Below are 16,413 nucleotides of genomic sequence, written 5' to 3'. Positions count from 1 at the left end.
GCTCTGCAGGTGTTTTGTGCAGTTTGGCAACTCTGCTTGTCGAGTAGTTGAGTTTGGATAGTTTGGATTTTGTTTTTTGCGGTGCTACAAACGTTGCATTAAAGTAGAAACTTGGAACTTAACGGCTTTGAGATCCTTTCTTGGTCTTCTGGTCTCAAATTCAGCAGGTGTAGCATAAGTCAAGATACTGGGCAAGATACTCATTTCTGCTCTGCTCAGAATCTGCACGGGGGCTCTGATGTGCATATAAAACTCAGCATGAGTTTCCCTGTTCTCTTCAGTACAAAGGACAGCTCCGTGTGTGCAAGGCAGGATGCTGACTTTAAGAGAAAGTTACTACATTCTTGCTTTCATGGCACTCTTTGTGTACGCTAGTTACTGGGCTAGACCTACAATATCTGTTGAAATGCTTGATCTAATAAATTGGTCTGCTGTCTCTGAGATGCTCTTGCAATCTACTTTGTCACCATTTTGTTGTTGTTTAGTCGTTTAGTCGTGTCCCACTCTTCGTGACCCCATGGACCAGAGCACGGCAGGCACTCCTGCCTTCCACTGCCTCCCGCAGTTTGGTCAAACTCATGTTAGTCGCTTCAAAACACTGTCCAACCATCTCGTCCTCTGTCATCCCCTTCTCCTTGTGCCCTCCATCTTTCCCAACATCAGGGTCTTTTCCAGGGAGTCTTCTCTTCTCATGAGGTGGCCAAAGTATTGGAGCCTCAGCTTCAGGATCTGTCCTTCCAGTGAGCACTCACAGCTGATTTCCTTCTGAATGGAGAGGTTTGATCTTCTTGCAGTCCATGGGACTCTCAAGAGTCTCCTCCAGCACCATAATTCAAAAGCATCAATTCTTTGGCGATCAGCCTTCTTTATAGTCCAGCTTTCACCATTTCAGCACCAGTTAAATGGCCATCCTTCTGAGATTACTACTGCTGCTGTTACCATATCATAGATAACAATGGCCAGGGTAGTCCGGAGATTGAAATTGCTGCTGGTGAAAAGCATTTCATGCTACAGAAGCCACTTGTACCTTCAGAGATGAGACTGGATCTAACAGCATCCCCAAACTACAAATCTGACCCCTAAGCAGTTGTGCAATTCTGCCCAAACAGACTGAATCTTGTCTCCCTGGGTAAACAAGCCATTCACCCAAAGTATCTGTTTGCTAGTCTGGAGTTAGTTTCTGTTTACTGACCCTCTCCCAGTCCAGTACTGATCTCAGGTACTGGTTCATTGCATCAACTGCATCACCTGAATTGGCAAACAAGGGTGAAACAGAATTATGTGTCACATAATTCAGACAGTGCACATCAGTTCTCTGTTCCACTGAGAAACTAACCAGTGGTTCCATGTAGATTTACTGCAACTTTTATACCGTAACCTATATGGCGGTATCCAATGCTAGTCATACTCTGAGTAGACACACTGAAATTACTGAATAGGTTCGTTATTTGCCAGATTACGTTGGAGCACATTCTGTAGCAAGGATAACTCCTCCCACTGGAACTTGATAGGTAGGGCCTTCAGAGCCATACATGCCATAATAGCTAGCCTGTAAACTTGATATAGCATTGACTTCTTCTCCCTTCCTCCCACCCACCCACTCCACAAACATGGGACACATCCTTAAAATAATTAGTCCTTTCATAATGGCTCTTGTGAAATCACCGAAGGTCAAGACACTTTTACTGTTTGTGTGTGTGTGTGTGTGTGTGTGGATGGTAGTAATCATGGTGAGATATTCAGTCTTGTGCACTAAACAGTGTAACAGACTTTGAAGATTGCTGTTGGAAGCGAAGAAGGCAATCAATCCCCTGACATGGTCAGAGCAGCTGTATGTTTATGGCAATCAATAAGCACACAAGTGTTTCGCTTGTTTGTTAGTAGTACATTTTCCACTTGGCCATAGTGGCTGAGGAAGCCCATCTTTGTGAATGCCTTGAAGCAGCAGGGACAGAGCAAATAAGGTGTTGATTATTCATAGCAATGGAAGAAGTGGTAATCAAAGAGAATCATGGCTTACCTTTGCTCTTCTTTGTCTTTCTGTGTTTCTGATTGATGTAGTGGAGCTTTCCATGTTGAAGATGGTGCTGTTACATGCATAAATATGTGGCACGTGCAGTGTGTACTGGCAATTAGTACTGCTGCAGAAGACAAGACCTAGTTTCCCATCTGTCATCTCTTGGCTAGATGGTTCTTCAGAGCATTGCCTACTCTCTGTGTTTGACACCTAAACCTCTTAGATGATTTTGAGTTACTGATACAAGTGACAAGCTACCTGGAAAGGGTGAGGTGTCCTACCTTTGCATAGAATTAAGGGATTATTTGACTCTGTTAAAGAGAGCATGCTGCTTGTCTGAAGGACTCACCTTGGTTACCAATAAAGGAGATGCTAATTGTGTAATTTGGGCTACTGCCAAACAGTAGGATGAAGTCAGAAAGGCTTTATGCCTTGGAGAGGGCTTCCTTGTTCATCACAGCCTGACTCCCTCCTTCGGCAATCTTCGCGGAGCTCTGGCCCAATGGTTGCCAGTGGTTTGCTTTGAATTAATTTTATAATGAATGATTTTAGAGTGTTGTGTTGTGTTGTACTGTTGTACTGTTTTATTGTTGTTAGCCGCCCTGAGCCCGGCTTCGGCTGGGGAGGGCGGGATATAAATAAATTTTTTTATTATTATTACTATCTCCACAGGCAGCTGGGTTTTGTTTTTATTTTTAAATTGTACAGAACCTAGAAAACTGTAGACACATTATTATTATTATTATTATTATTATTATTATTATTATTGCATTGCTGCTTGTCCTGTTCTCATTAGTTAGGATGAACAGTTCTTCTAAGATTTATTCTTCTTCTTTTTAGTGAAAATGATTTCTGTACATATGCATGTGCACATGCACACACAAATATACCCCTCTGATTTTTGGGCCTGGGGAAACTTGTTCTGCATTCCAAACCATCTCTTACTGAAATCCATTGGGGTAGTCTTTTGTTCTTTCTCCTCCTGCCACATCCAGCCATGTGGAATAGATAGATAGATAGATAGATGATAGATATAGGCAACCCGTCTTCAAGGCTATGCTTTGAACTATCATTTTAATTCCCTTTGCCCAGCTGGATGCCTGTCAATAGCAAGTTGGAAGGGAAAACTGATCTAATGGTGCATTTCTCAGCAGGGGACTCAATTGTGGTTTACTGAATCCCAGTGGCATCCTCAATTAATTTCAGATTTGGAGTCTTTAGCTGTAAAAGTAGTAACAAGTGGGTTTCCTTTCACTGATGGAAATGGTTTCAGTCCCATTTTGGAAACAGTTAGCAAACAGTATGTTTCACGTTGCTAGCATTACAAATGTAATGGTAATTTAGACATGGTGCTGTTCTGCCCTCCCACACACTCCCAAACACACACATACACACAGCAGAATACCCTGCCATTTGCTATCTTTAGAGTTGTCACAGCAAGGCATGAGTCTTCCTGTTACAAAAGGCATCCAGAGTTGACATCTTTAGGGCGTTCCCGGATAATGCTAGTTTACATAGATGCTGTACATATGTGAAGCCATGTTACTTCGCGGTGGCCATAATCAAAACAGTAAAAACTTCAATGAAATCAGTCTGAAAAACCAAGTAGCCTACCATAAACCAGTTAACAGAAAAGTGGGGTTATTGCACTGCATAATAGCAGGGGCTCAGACAGCCACCCTGAAAGCCTCATGACTAGGTGACAAAACAAAATTTAGGGGGAGGCCATGCTATGATGTTGATGCCATTATGTTATGCACTGTTCCTCTTGTCCACCAGCTGCAATTTAATCAGCTTGGGAATCTGGAGCAGTACCCCCAATACTGATTGAAGGAGAGAAGTAGCCAGGTCCCAAGCCATTAGGGCAGGGGTGGGGAACGAGTGGAGAATCTTTTTTCAGTCCAGGGTCTGCATTCTCTTCTGAGACAACCTTTCTTTTTCTTTTTCCCTCTTTTTTCTGAACTTGAAAGATCTTTATTGAGTTAAAATGAATACATACGCACTGTGCTGTCTGGGGCAACCTTTCTAGGGCCACGTGCAAGCGGTGGACAAGGCCAAAGGCAAAAATGGGCAGAGCAACAAACGTAAACGTCACCTTTGTATATAGACTAATTTCTACACACATTCGTACACCCTGCTCTTCCCTCCCTCCAGGCGAGCAAGAGGCATTATTGGAGTTCAGGGATACATTCCATCCAGGCAAAAGCACTCAGGGTGAAAAACAGGACCAGTGAGAGGTGTTGCCTGGGAGCATCACCTGGGGAAATCTGAGGGGCAAATAGAGAGGCATTGGGGCCTCATTTGGTACCCAGGCCTGAGGCTTCCTACCCCTTTCTTAAGGCTGTAAAGGAAAGAACTAGAACTTGAATTGAGTCCAGAAATACATGGCTAGCCAATGAAGATAAGAGCACCAGAATAAAATCTGTAACAAACTGGCACCTGCATTTTGGATTGATTTAAAGCTTCTGGGTGTTTTCAAGTGCAGCCCCATGTAGAGTGCATTACCGTAGACTAGTGTAGACTTTAGCTTTCATACTCTGTCTGTGAAACTTCCTAGATAACTTCCAGTATACCAGAGAAAGCCGAAGCTCAGGTAAGACCTGCCTTTAAAGCAAAGTCCTGCCCTCTTGCAATCAGCCGTGCTCTGTTTTTGGCAGTTTATGTGGTTAGAGGGCTGGTCCCTGTCCCTCTTTAGTGAACAAATACAGGCAGCAACAGGATCATCGTGTTTGGGCTGATATCTTACCAATCAAAGTTAAGCTAACGGAAGTACTTTTCCTTTCTTTTTTAATCTCATTGTTTTCAATTATTTCTTTCTACACAATGCCACCAAGTTGAACTCATCTTAAATCCGGACCATTTTTAATCCTTCTGTCAGTTAAAACCTGATTTGCACATGCCTTTTAGAACTGTGGAAGCAAAATTCAAACATCTTAAGGAGCCAATAATTCTCCTATCACACTGTTCAGAGTGTGTGAAGTGTGTTTTGTTTTGTTTAAAAATGGAAATGACTTTTAATTCTCATGGGGATTTGATTATTTGCAGATAAACCGCTTTAGCAAAGTGGAAGATCGGGCAATTTTTATCACTGACAGACACCTTTATAAGATGGATCCAACAAAGCACTACAAAGTGATGAAAACCATCCCACTGTACAATGTAAGTATTGGAGCTGGAGCCAGGACTCCACAGTACGAAATTGCTAATGATCCAATTTCTCTGTTGTAAAATTGATAAGAACTCTGGTCAGAATTCTGTGAAGTGCATAGAGGTATTTTATCTGTATATCTTCCACAAGTACAGTGGTACCTCGGGTTAAGTACTTAATTCGTTCTGGAGGTCCGTTCTTAACCTGAAACTGTTCTTAACCTGAGGTACCACTTTAGCTAATGGGGCCTCTCGCTGCCACTGCACCACCGCCGCATGATTTCTGTTCTCATCCTGAAGCAAAGTGCTTAACCCGAGGTACTATTTCTGGGTTAGCGGAGTCTGTAACCTGAAGCATCTGTAACATGAAGCATCTGTAACCCGAGGTATCACTGTATATATATTTTTAAAACTTGCAACCCACTCTCTGTCAAAAAACCCCAGGATGGGTTACATCAATAGTGGGAGTGCAGTTCATAATTAGCATATTGTTGCTGGGAAGCTTCAGTTAGTGGTGGAACTACCAGGAGGAGATGCCCAACAGATCTCAAGTTGCAGACAGAATGGTATAAGTGCCAGCTCTTAAAGTAACAGGACTCTAAGCCATTCAGGCTTTATAGGTCAGTACCAAAACCTGGACTCAGGCTCAGTAGCAAATAGGCAGTCAGTGCAGATCTTTAAGCACGAATCTTTATGGTCTTTAGCTTTCAGGACCATCAGAATACTGACAACTGTATTTTGCGCTATCTGCAGTCTCTAAACCATGGGTAGGCAAACTAGGGGCTGGATCTGGCCCAGTTGCCTTCTAAATCCGGCCCGAGGATGGTCCGGGAATCAGCATGTTTTTACATGAGTAGAATGTGTGCTTTTATTTAAAATGCATCTCTGGGTTATTTGTGGGGCACAGGAATTCGTTCACTTTCCCCCCCAAAATATAGTCCAGCCCCCCACAAGGTCTGAGGGACAGTGGACCGGCCCCCTGCTGAAAAAGTTTGCTGACGCCTGCCAGGTCTAAACCATATTCAAGGGCAGCTCCATGTAGAATGTTTTGCAGTAGTCCAAACAAAATGTTTCTGGAACCTGGATCACTCTGACCAGGCTATCCCATTCCTTGTCACCAAAGTCATTTGGGCTCCCAATGACAAAGTATCCAGGACTTACCAACTAGAAATCTGATTCTTCAGAGGGAATGCAGCCCCATCCAGAGCAGGCTGCCTCCCTAGTTCCCAGACCCAGAAACCACCAATCTGCAATATTCTAGCAATTTAGGATTGAGCTTTGGTTTACTGGCTCTCGTTGCCTCCAGTGCTGGTCAAGATACCTTCATGATGCTCTTGTCAATAAGCCTGCATGATGGCAGGAGAATGGGGGGGGGGGGGGGGCTGTTGTTCTTCTTCCTTCCCTAAAGGCTTAGAGGCACAGAGGAGGTTTGGAATCTTGTTCTGTTACAGTTTCTACTTCCAGTGCTAATGGATCCTAATCTCATTCTGTAGCATGGTTAGGAAGTCTCTACAGCCAGTCAAAGGGCCAAACTAGATGGCATGGAAAATCCATGAGCAAAATTTCCTGCTGTCTTTAAAAAAAACACACTTGGAAAGCCCCATGTGGCTGCTTTGAAAATCAAGGAAGTAGGACTAGGTTGTTCTGAACTCCTTTCCTCCTGAACAAGCAGCTGTTAGCTGTGTTTCCACACACTGAGCTATCTGTGTGTTCTTCCCCTACCCTCAGCCCCAACCTGCGAACTAATTCTTTCCAGAGGAGTGGTGCAATTTATATTGGGGTAAATGAAACACTCACATTGCTGCTTTCGCAACCCTCAAAGCAACTGCCTGAGCCTGCTATTTCAGTATTTCTGAAAGGGGGTAAGATCTTGATCATAGCTCTCCCTTCCCGTTGGCCACTGACTCGCAACTGTGTTTGTCTCTTGTGGGTCAGCTTGTCCCTTAAAGAATTTCTTTCAAACGTGTGATACTCAGCTGGGGGTTTGTGCCCACAAGGCCTGAAGAAGTTTAACATGCTGAAAGGCTGGCAGACTGGCTGGTGCAAAGGAAGTCACAGCTGGGTGACCTTGGGCCACTCACCTCACAGAGTGTTTGTTGTGGGGGAGGAAGGGAAAGGAGAATGTTAGCCGCTTTGAGATTCCTTCGGGTAGTGATAAAGCGGGATATCAAATCCAAACTCCTCCTCCTCCTCCTCTTCTTCTTCTTCTTCTTCACATGAACAGTGGCTGTCATATAATGTTTGAAACACATTACTTTGCCTATGATGGCTAGTACCTTAGCTTCACACATGCATTTGGTAGTATAATCAGATTTGGCCACCGAGGCACCCATGGGAACTCACAATGAATTGCAAGCCATCTCAGCTTGCCTTGCTTTCAGGGATCTGTTTTAACACGGTAGAAAAAAAATTAATGTAGGAAGGAATTTCAGTTAGCTCATAAAAACCAACAACCAAATTTGTGTATGCGAGGACCAAGGAAGTGGGAAATAATGTGGTACAGAGTGGACAGAGGGCAAAAATTAAACACTCCGTATGGTGCTGGAATGTTGGAGTTTTATTTTACCATTCCTGCATGCAAAGAAGCGAAAGGAATTGCCTAGTAATAAGTAGATAGTATGCATATTGCTGATGGCCTTACTGGAGGAACTGCTCTTTTCATTGTCTAGTACTTTTAAGGACATCTCACTGAAATAAATGTAAATGAGACAAATTAGCTCTTGTTTTGTGCTGGAAAATGTTTCCTGAGCTGCTATGTCTGTGGGGGTGGATTTGAAAGGAAATAAGTTTTCAAAGAGCCACCCTGATTCAAAGCTTGGTAGGTCACCAAAGGGCCTATGGATCTGTGTGAGCCAGTTTTCTGCATGATGGAGGTTTCTCAAATGCTGAAGAGCACGGCCAAATTTTCATTCATGCACACTTCCATCAATATTTGTTTGTTTGTTTACTATCCCATCTGTCAGGGAACTGACATCGGAGCTAGAGGTGGAGGGAAGGCTCTCTAATGATGCTGGAGAAGGGCCCAGCAGGGAGAGAGGCAGCTCAGCAGATGGGGAAGCAATTCAGTGCAACACCAGGAATAAGGAGGGGCAGATGGGGGAATTGGCGAGAGGGCTCCCAGACTCTTCACCGGACACCAGCGGGGAGAGCACTGGTCCTCCACTACCCACGCCCTCCCTGTGCAGAAGACTTCCGCGCAGAGAAAGTAGGAGGAGACTGGGTGTCAAACAACTTTTATGTTGGAAAAGGTTTAAGAAACGCCCACTGACGGATTCTGCTAGCGACTGAGGCAGCCACGAATTGAAGGGCTGTCCAGACAGAAAGGTTTAACAAGGCAACATAGCCAGGAGAGGCGGCAACTTACGCACGAGCAACCCCATACCATTATACCATCCTTCATCAATCCACAATCCTAGGGTGGGTTACATCAGAAAAGGTAAAGGGACCCCTGACCATTAGGTCGAGTCGTGGCCGACTCTGGGGTTGCGGCGCTCATCTCGCTTTATTGGCCGAGGGAGCCGGCGTACAGCTTCCGGGTCATGTGGCCAGCATGACTAAGCTGCTTCTGGCGAACCAGAGCAGCACACGGAAATGCCGTTTACCTTCCCACTGGAGCGGTACCTATTCATCTACTTGCACTTCGTGCTTTCGAACTTCTAGGTTAGCAGGAGCAGGGACCAAGGAATGGGAGCTCACCCCGTCACGGGGATTCAAACTGCTGACCTTCTGATCGGCAAGTCCTAGGCTCTGTGGTTTAACCCACAGCGCCACCCGCATCCCTCATAAAATATATACAATGGTGATGATACCTTGAGGGGACTGGTGTGTGAAATCTTTCCAGTCTGCCAAAATTAACCTTATTTTCCTCATCAGTATTTTTGACGTTTTGTTGCCCACATTATCAAACTCGGTTTGTTTTAGGAGCTGCCCATTGCCGCCGATTTTTTTTTTTTTTTTTACACATACGCCCTCTTACCTAATATCTTTGTATGTAGTGAAAGTGGGGGAGCCTCAAAATCTGCATAATCGTGTGGGGGATGGGTTTCCCCCTTGCTCTTCGTAGAAAAGCTCCATTATTTGGACTGATGCTTTCACCAAGAACATGGACCATTTATATTTGAGCCTTGGTGTTTATTTCTCTGCCTCACCTGAAAAGATGTGTTTCCTTTACATCTGTAAGATGGATTGGCCCTGTGAAGGTGTACGGGAGCTAGCCTCCTCAAAGTGCATCTGCGTGCCAGCAGCGCTCACAATCACTGTTTGCAAAGCTGCCCTGTCAACATAGCAACATCCCTTGGGAAGGCGTTGCCATGGAGATCTCAGGCGGTCAGCTGATGCCTGGTCCCGCCGAAGCTTGTTTTCCCAGCTCAAGAAGCCATTCTGTCACTCCTAACCTTAAAAAAAAAAAAAGCAATTCCAATATCCCACGGTGTGCCTTTGACTTGTGGCAGTAAAAATCCCCGTGACTTGAAACCTCTGGTGGAGTTCTTGTCCCTGGTGTTGCCAGCCAAGTTGGCATATGCCAGGAACTGAAGGATAGCAATAAATAAATGCATCAAGATGGGAAGATATGATCCTAGGGTTGAGGAAGTCTGTAGCTGGTGTACCGATAACTAGGAAATAACAATACATTCTGGAAAACGGAGGAAATGAAGATCATTTTCTCTTATTTCACACATGCCTGTTACTATCGCTTTGCAAGCTTGTTTTGTTAAATTGAATCAGGATGCGTTCCTGCGTCCAATTGTGGCATTTTGAGAGTGTAGATTCAGTGGATTTGTGCAGAGTTTGGTACCTCACAAAGCAGTGGTACAATTGCTTCACCATGTACCTGCCTTACAGGGCGAATCACAATTACCCACGCCAAGATGCCAAAAACAGATTTAAATCAATTATTTAAACTAATCTACCCTGCTGAAGAGGCCCCCGTAGCAGATTATTGGGGCTAAATGTGGGTTGATAGTCCGCTGCATAGCAACCATTCACTTTTTTATGTTAGAGGTAGCTCCTTGTTCTAAAACTAAGTAGCAAATGTAGTACTATCCAGAAGTCACAGTAGTACAACTGACCGTTGACTTATTGAAGGTCACCAAATTGACTTTCCCCATTCTAAAGGAGTATAGTTTTTTCATGGTTGAAACCTAGAGAACAATAACTTTGTCCCACCTGTTTTCTAGGGGACACAACAGTTGGCACTGGCCATTGCCTCTGGAATTGGCCTGGATGGAGAGGGGAAGGAAGATCAGGAGTGGGTATTGGGTTAGCATTCTATCCTGCCTGACCCCAGCTCATAACTCCCCATATTTGTTGGAAGAAGGTGCAGGCCGAACACAGCTGGGAGCTGGGGGCACTGTTATACGGTGGTTCCGCTCCTTTCTCCTGGGCCATGTCCAGAAAGTGGTGTTGGGGGATGAGTGTTCAGACCCCTGGGCTCTCACTTGTGGGGTGCCTCAGGGTTCCGTCCTCTTCCCCCATGCTTTTTAATATCTATATGAAGCCGCTGGGAGAGATCATCAGGGGGTTTGGGCTGGGTGTTCATCAGTATGCAGATGACACCCAGCTCTACCTCTCCTTTAAATCAGAACCAGTGAAGGCGGTGAAGGTCCTTTGTGAGTGCCTGGAGGCGGTTGGAGGATGGATGGCAGCTAACAGATTGAGGTTGAATCCTGACAAGACAGAAGTACTGTTTTGGGGGGACAGGGGGCGGGCGGGTGTGGGGGATTCCCTGGTCCTGAATGGGGTAACTGTGCCCCTGAAGGACCAGGTGCGCAGCCTGGGAGTCATTTTGGACTCACAGCTGTCCATGGAGGTTCAGGTTAATTCTGTGTCCAGGGCGGCTGTCTACCAGCTCTACCTGGTACGCAGGCTAAGACCCTACCTGCCCGCGGACTGTCTTGCCAGAGTGGTGCATGCTCTAGTTATCTCCCGCTTGGACTTCAATGCGCTCTATGTGGGGCTACCTTTGAAGGTGACCCGGAAACTGCAATTAATCCAGAATGCGGCAGCTAGACTGGTGACTGGGACTGGCCGCCGGGACCACATAACAGAGATCTCCATTGGCTCCCAGTACGTTTCCGAGCACAATTCAAAGTGTTGGTGCTGACCTTTAAAGCCCTAAATGGCCTCGGTCCTGTATACCTGAAGGAGCGTCTCCACCCCCATCGTTCAGCCCAGACACTGAGATCCAGCACCGAGGGCCTTCTGGCGGTTCCCTCATTGCAAGAAGTGAGGTTATAGGGAACCAGACAGAGGGCTTTCTCGGTAGTGGCGCCCACCCTGTGGAACACCCTCCCTTCAGATGTGAAGGAAATAAGCAGCTATCCTATCTTTAAAAGACATCTGAAGGCAGCCCTGTTCAGGGAAGTTTATAATATTTAATTCTGTACTGTTTTTAACATTTGATTGGGAGCCGCCCAGAGTGGCTGGGGAAACTCAGCCAGATGGGCAGGGTATAAATAATAAATTGTTATTATTATTATTAAATGTGGGGTCTCTTGATCCCTTGCAAGAGAATGCCTGGTCACAGAGCGTTCAGCCTTCTGCCTGCTTTCAGTCTCATCCCCTTGATTAGAATCCTAGAAATACAACTGAACACACCTAGACCTTGCTTTTGGAGGCTTTCATAACAACAATTTCTAGAAGTATGCACTGCTGTTTGGGGAATTCCTTTTTACATGAGCTTTCTGGTGCACTGAAAATTTCTTGAAGTCTTAACCTTTCTCTCCAGCAAGGGGGAAATGGCAGAGAGGTGTTGAAAGGTGTCAGAAATGAGACAGTCTCTTTTTTTCATGCTAAAACAAAGAACAGTCCTTGAAGGTTGAGTTTTTTCTTAAGTTCCTTGAAGAAACTAGCAGTCAGTCTGATCCAATTATAGCCATTCTAAATAGCTAGGAATTCTCATCTGAGTACACTTTTGTCAATGCTTGACGTTTCACTACAAAAATAAATAGCAATTATTGGGTTTGTGCCTGAAGAATTGTGCTTTCCTCTGGGATGTTTGAGTGATCAAAGCTGTATCAGCTTTTAAAATTTAAAGTTTATACTCTCTAATACACTATATTATATGTATGTGTGTGTATTATGTATGTATGTATGTGTATGTAAATAAAAATTCTGGGGCAAAGCTCTTTCAAACCTTTGCTTAATTTAATCCCTGATTATTAGAGAAAAGCTTGTGTGTGCCAAACACAATCCAGAATATAGAAATGTATTGGCTTTTTCTACGGGTCTGATTAGCAGAAATGCACTGTAAGCAGAATCAAAGCCCCATCACCAATACTTGGTCAATCAGCAACCTCTTTGTTATTATCAAGAGAGCCATTGTATGGTAGCATGCGCAGATATTTCAATCTTTGTTCTGTCTCACCTGATTTATTGCTACATTTGCACAAACCTTTTAACTCGTTAGTATTTTTTAAATAAAACACATATGCCTCTTTTAAAAAATGAATAGCGAAGGGAGGAGGATTAATTTGCACTTACTGAACCAAGACACGCACTGAAATGTAGTTATCCTTTGGAGTTGACACTTACCTAGATTTTGCAATGCGGTTCTGCAATCAAAAGAGCATAGAAAATGTCTGCATTAGTAAAAAATGTTTACAGAAATGTAAGATTTCAGGGGGAAATGCTTCAAAAATGGATACATCAGAAGAGTATATGCACGCAATTTTATATGAATTTTCATGTGCCAATGCAGAAACAGGATGGACTGAACTGAAGAATGGAAAATAAGAAATGGAGAGAAACCAAAATGGGCAGATTTCACGCATCCCTACCCCAAGGCTGTACAGCTGCAGTATATAGTCTGGGATGTGTGTACTGTTCTGCTACAAAAAAAGGTCTCCATACTGTGTTCAGAATACCGTATTTTTCGCTCTATAGGACGCACCCAACGATAGGACGAACCTTGTTTTAGAGGGGGAGAACAAGGGGAAAAAATTCTCCCCCTCTCTGCTCAGCGCCCCTTCAGCGAAGCGGCAGGAGAAATGGAGCCCCTTCCATTTCTCCTCCCGCTTGGCTGAAGGGGCGCTGCACAGCTCTCCCTCTCTGCTGAAGCCAGGGGAGTCTTGCTCTCCCAGCTTCAGCGAAAGGAACCTGAAGCCTGTGGAGCGCAGTAGGAACTCTCGCTGCGCTCTGAAGGCTTCAGGCGGCTATCCCTGAAGCCTGGAGAGCGAGAGGGGTCGGTGTGGCTTCAGTGAAAGCAATGCAAAGCCAGGCTTCAGTGAAAGCAATGCAAAGCCTCTGGGGCGCAGAGGGATCGCTCCCTCTGCGCTTTGGAGGCTTCGTGTTGCTATCGCTGAAGCCAAGGAGCCTGCATTCGCTTCATAGGACGCACACACATTTCACCTTAATTTTTGGAGGGGAAAAAGTGCGTCCTATAGAGCGAAAAATACAGTATGTTGTGCCATGCAGATACATTTTCATATATTGTTATCAGTTGTCAATTCCTGTGTTCTATGTGACGAACACATTTTGTGGGAAATGTGTGAGTAAATTTGGAGATGAACTAAAAATTCATAACAACATAGTCTTGGTAGCCCAATCTGGTCCAGCAGCCTGGTCAGGCAGATGCCCACAGGAAGATACAGTATGGGTACAGTGGCGCTCTGATCATAATCCCCAGTGCCTAGTGTTCAGAGACATGCTGCTCTGATGCAGGAGATGAAATATGGTCATCATGACAAGTAGCCATTGATAGCTTTTACGGGGAGCTTGATAATTTCATGGAGGGATAAGGCTATCTAAACTGGTAGCAAATTCCAGAGTTTAACTAAGTGTGAAGAAACACTTCCTATCATCTGCTCTGAATCTCTTGCTGTTCAGCTTCATTGAATGACTCCAGAGTCTCCTATTTTGTGTGTATCTATGTGAGAGATGCTACCTATCCACTTTCCCCACATCATGCAAATACATCATTATCCCCTCTCCCCATATTCATCTAAAAAGCTCCAAATGTTGTAAAAGTTCCTCCTCAAAGGGGATTTGCTCTTGCCCCTTGGTGAGTTTGGTTGCCCTTTTCTGCACCGCAGGCAGAGAGTGGGACTCCAGATACTTTTTATAAATGGCTCAGGGCCGCAATGCCTCAAGGACCACCTCTTTCCATATGAACCTAACCGAACCCTGAGATCATCTTCTGATGCCCTTCTTTGTGTGCCTCCTCCTCGAGAGGTCTGGAGGAAGACAGCACGAGAACGGGGCCTTCTCTGCAGTGGCTCCCTGTCTGTGGAATGCTCTCCCCAGAGAAGTTCGCCTGGCGCCTTCATTATACACCTTTAGGCGCCAGGCAAAAACGTTCCTTTTTAACCAGGCCTTTGGTTGATTTGATTGACATCCGAAGTCCTTTTAAAATGTGGGGGCGTGTTTTTTTGGGGGGTGGGGGTTATTGGGTTGTTGTTGTTTTTTTATTCTATATTTTATGGTTTTGTGTTCTGGTTTTGTTCTGTGAGCCACCCTGAGACTCCGGGTATAGGGCGGTATATACATTCAATTAGTAGTAATAATGCTAATCAGTACTTTTTCTGGGGGGATGCAGGGATATGCATACCCCTAAACATTTTGTGAATCTATAAGTTTGGCCTCATTGAGGGGCCGTGTTTCAATATGAATAGGAAACTGAGAGTACCCTTAAATTTTTTTTAGAAAAAAAACCCTGATTCTAATAATTATAAATATATCATGCAGTGCAACTGAAACAAAGCTTCCTAATATATTTCTAGTATGCTTAGCATGCTTCCTAAGTACCGTATTTTTTGCTCTATAAGACTCACTTTTTCCCTCCTAAAAAGTAAGGGGAAATGTGCGTGCGTCTTATGGAGCGAGTGCAGGCTGTGCAGCTATCCCAGAAGCCAGAACAGCAAGAGGGATTGCTGCTTTCACTGCGCAGCAATCCCTCTTGCTGTTCTGGCTTCTGAGATTCAGGATATTTTTTTTCTTGTTTTCCTCCTCCAAAAACTAGGTGTGTCTTATGGTCTGGTGCGTCTTATAGAGCGAAAAATACGGTACTTGAGGTGCTACTGTGAAATTTAATGTATGCCTTGCTTTTAATGTTCTGTTCGCTCAGCTGTCTGTAGGCACTTCTATATTATACAAAGTCATATTTGAAATACTAATGTCAAAACATATAGTGTGCTGCTCGTAGTAAATGTACCTGTGTCCCTGTGTTATTTCTGCTTTGAGGTCACTTGAGAGGCAAAAGCCAGGCACTTGCCCTGTTAAAGTCTGGTTAATCAGACATGGCTGTCATTCCAGAAACGGGTGGTAGAGGGAAAGTGTCTGTATTTGTAATCTAATTTTCTATGACTACTGCAAAGCATCCACGAAGGCATGGAACTTGGTGAACCTTAACGTTTCCCTTCTTTCTTCGCTCAGCTGACGGGATTGAGTGTCTCCAATGGAAAAGACCAGCTTGCAGTTTTCCACACAAAGGACAACAAGGACCTAATTGTGTGCCTCCTCAGCATGCATCCAGTCAATGAGAGCAAGATCGGAGAGTTGATTGGAGTCCTGGCAAATCACTTCAAAAGGTGAGTTTGAGTACACATCACCAAGTCTTGCTTTGGCATGGCTTTTGACTCCATTTCTGTAAACATCTGGATATCTCTCTAGAGTCTGACTCCTCAGGGCTTGCACAAACCTGTATTTTGACCACGTAAGTAGTTCTTTTTGGCTACCCAACAGATGTGTCAACTGTAAACCATGTATCTGTATGTGCTTCAGGTTTGACTGTGTAGGGCCAGAATGAGTGCTGATAGTTGTCCCATGTCTGAAAAGAAGCAGTATTTGGTCTCAGCTCGTCTGTGCCCTTTAATTCCCAACAGGCTATTCCACTGCACCTTCTATTTTCCACTTGCACCCACTAATTATGTGTATAATTTTAAAAGCACTCAGCTTTTGTCGCAAAGTTCTTTCACACCCAGAATCATTTTGACTTGATTAACAATAGCTGCTACTACAGCGGCTCTCCCGTTTCTTACTCATCCTAGCTTTCCCTTAATCAGGCATGGCCAAACTTGGCCCTTCAGCTGTTTTGGGACCACAACTCCCATCATCCCTAGCTAACAGGACCAGTGGTTAGGGATGATGGGAATTGTAGTCCCAAAACAGCTGGAGGGCCAAGTTTGACCATGCCTGCCTTAAGTGAATTCCCTTAAAAGGTTCAAGTTTGAAATATGACCAGTTTTGGTCAGTACAAGTTGGCATCTACTATATTGTTAATAGAGTTCAATATAATATGTTGTTGTGGATGG

At 44.5% G+C, this 16,413-nt stretch overlaps 1 protein-coding gene across 3 annotated transcripts in view; it reads left to right on the top strand.

Moving 5' to 3' along the window:
* Positions 1–16,413, top strand: part of MYO1D (myosin ID) — a 176,061-nt gene that overhangs the window by 100,572 nt on the left and 59,076 nt on the right. For all 3 annotated transcript variants that reach the window (XR_013978544.1, XR_013978545.1, XM_080976566.1), the window contains exons 20-21: positions 5,063–5,176; positions 15,536–15,690. Coding sequence is in view for 1 of the 3 variants with exons in the window: in XM_080976566.1 (XP_080832692.1) it covers positions 5,063–5,176; positions 15,536–15,690 (269 nt within the window). In the remaining 2 variants the exon portion in view is untranslated. The remainder of the gene's footprint in view (positions 1–5,062; positions 5,177–15,535; positions 15,691–16,413) is intronic.

The sequence above is a fragment of the Podarcis pityusensis genome (assembly GCF_964106645.2).
Source record: "Podarcis pityusensis genome assembly, chromosome: 13".
In the NCBI taxonomy this organism is placed as follows: Eukaryota; Metazoa; Chordata; class Lepidosauria; order Squamata; family Lacertidae; genus Podarcis; species Podarcis pityusensis.
This window is presented reverse-complemented; position numbering and strand designations above follow the sequence as displayed.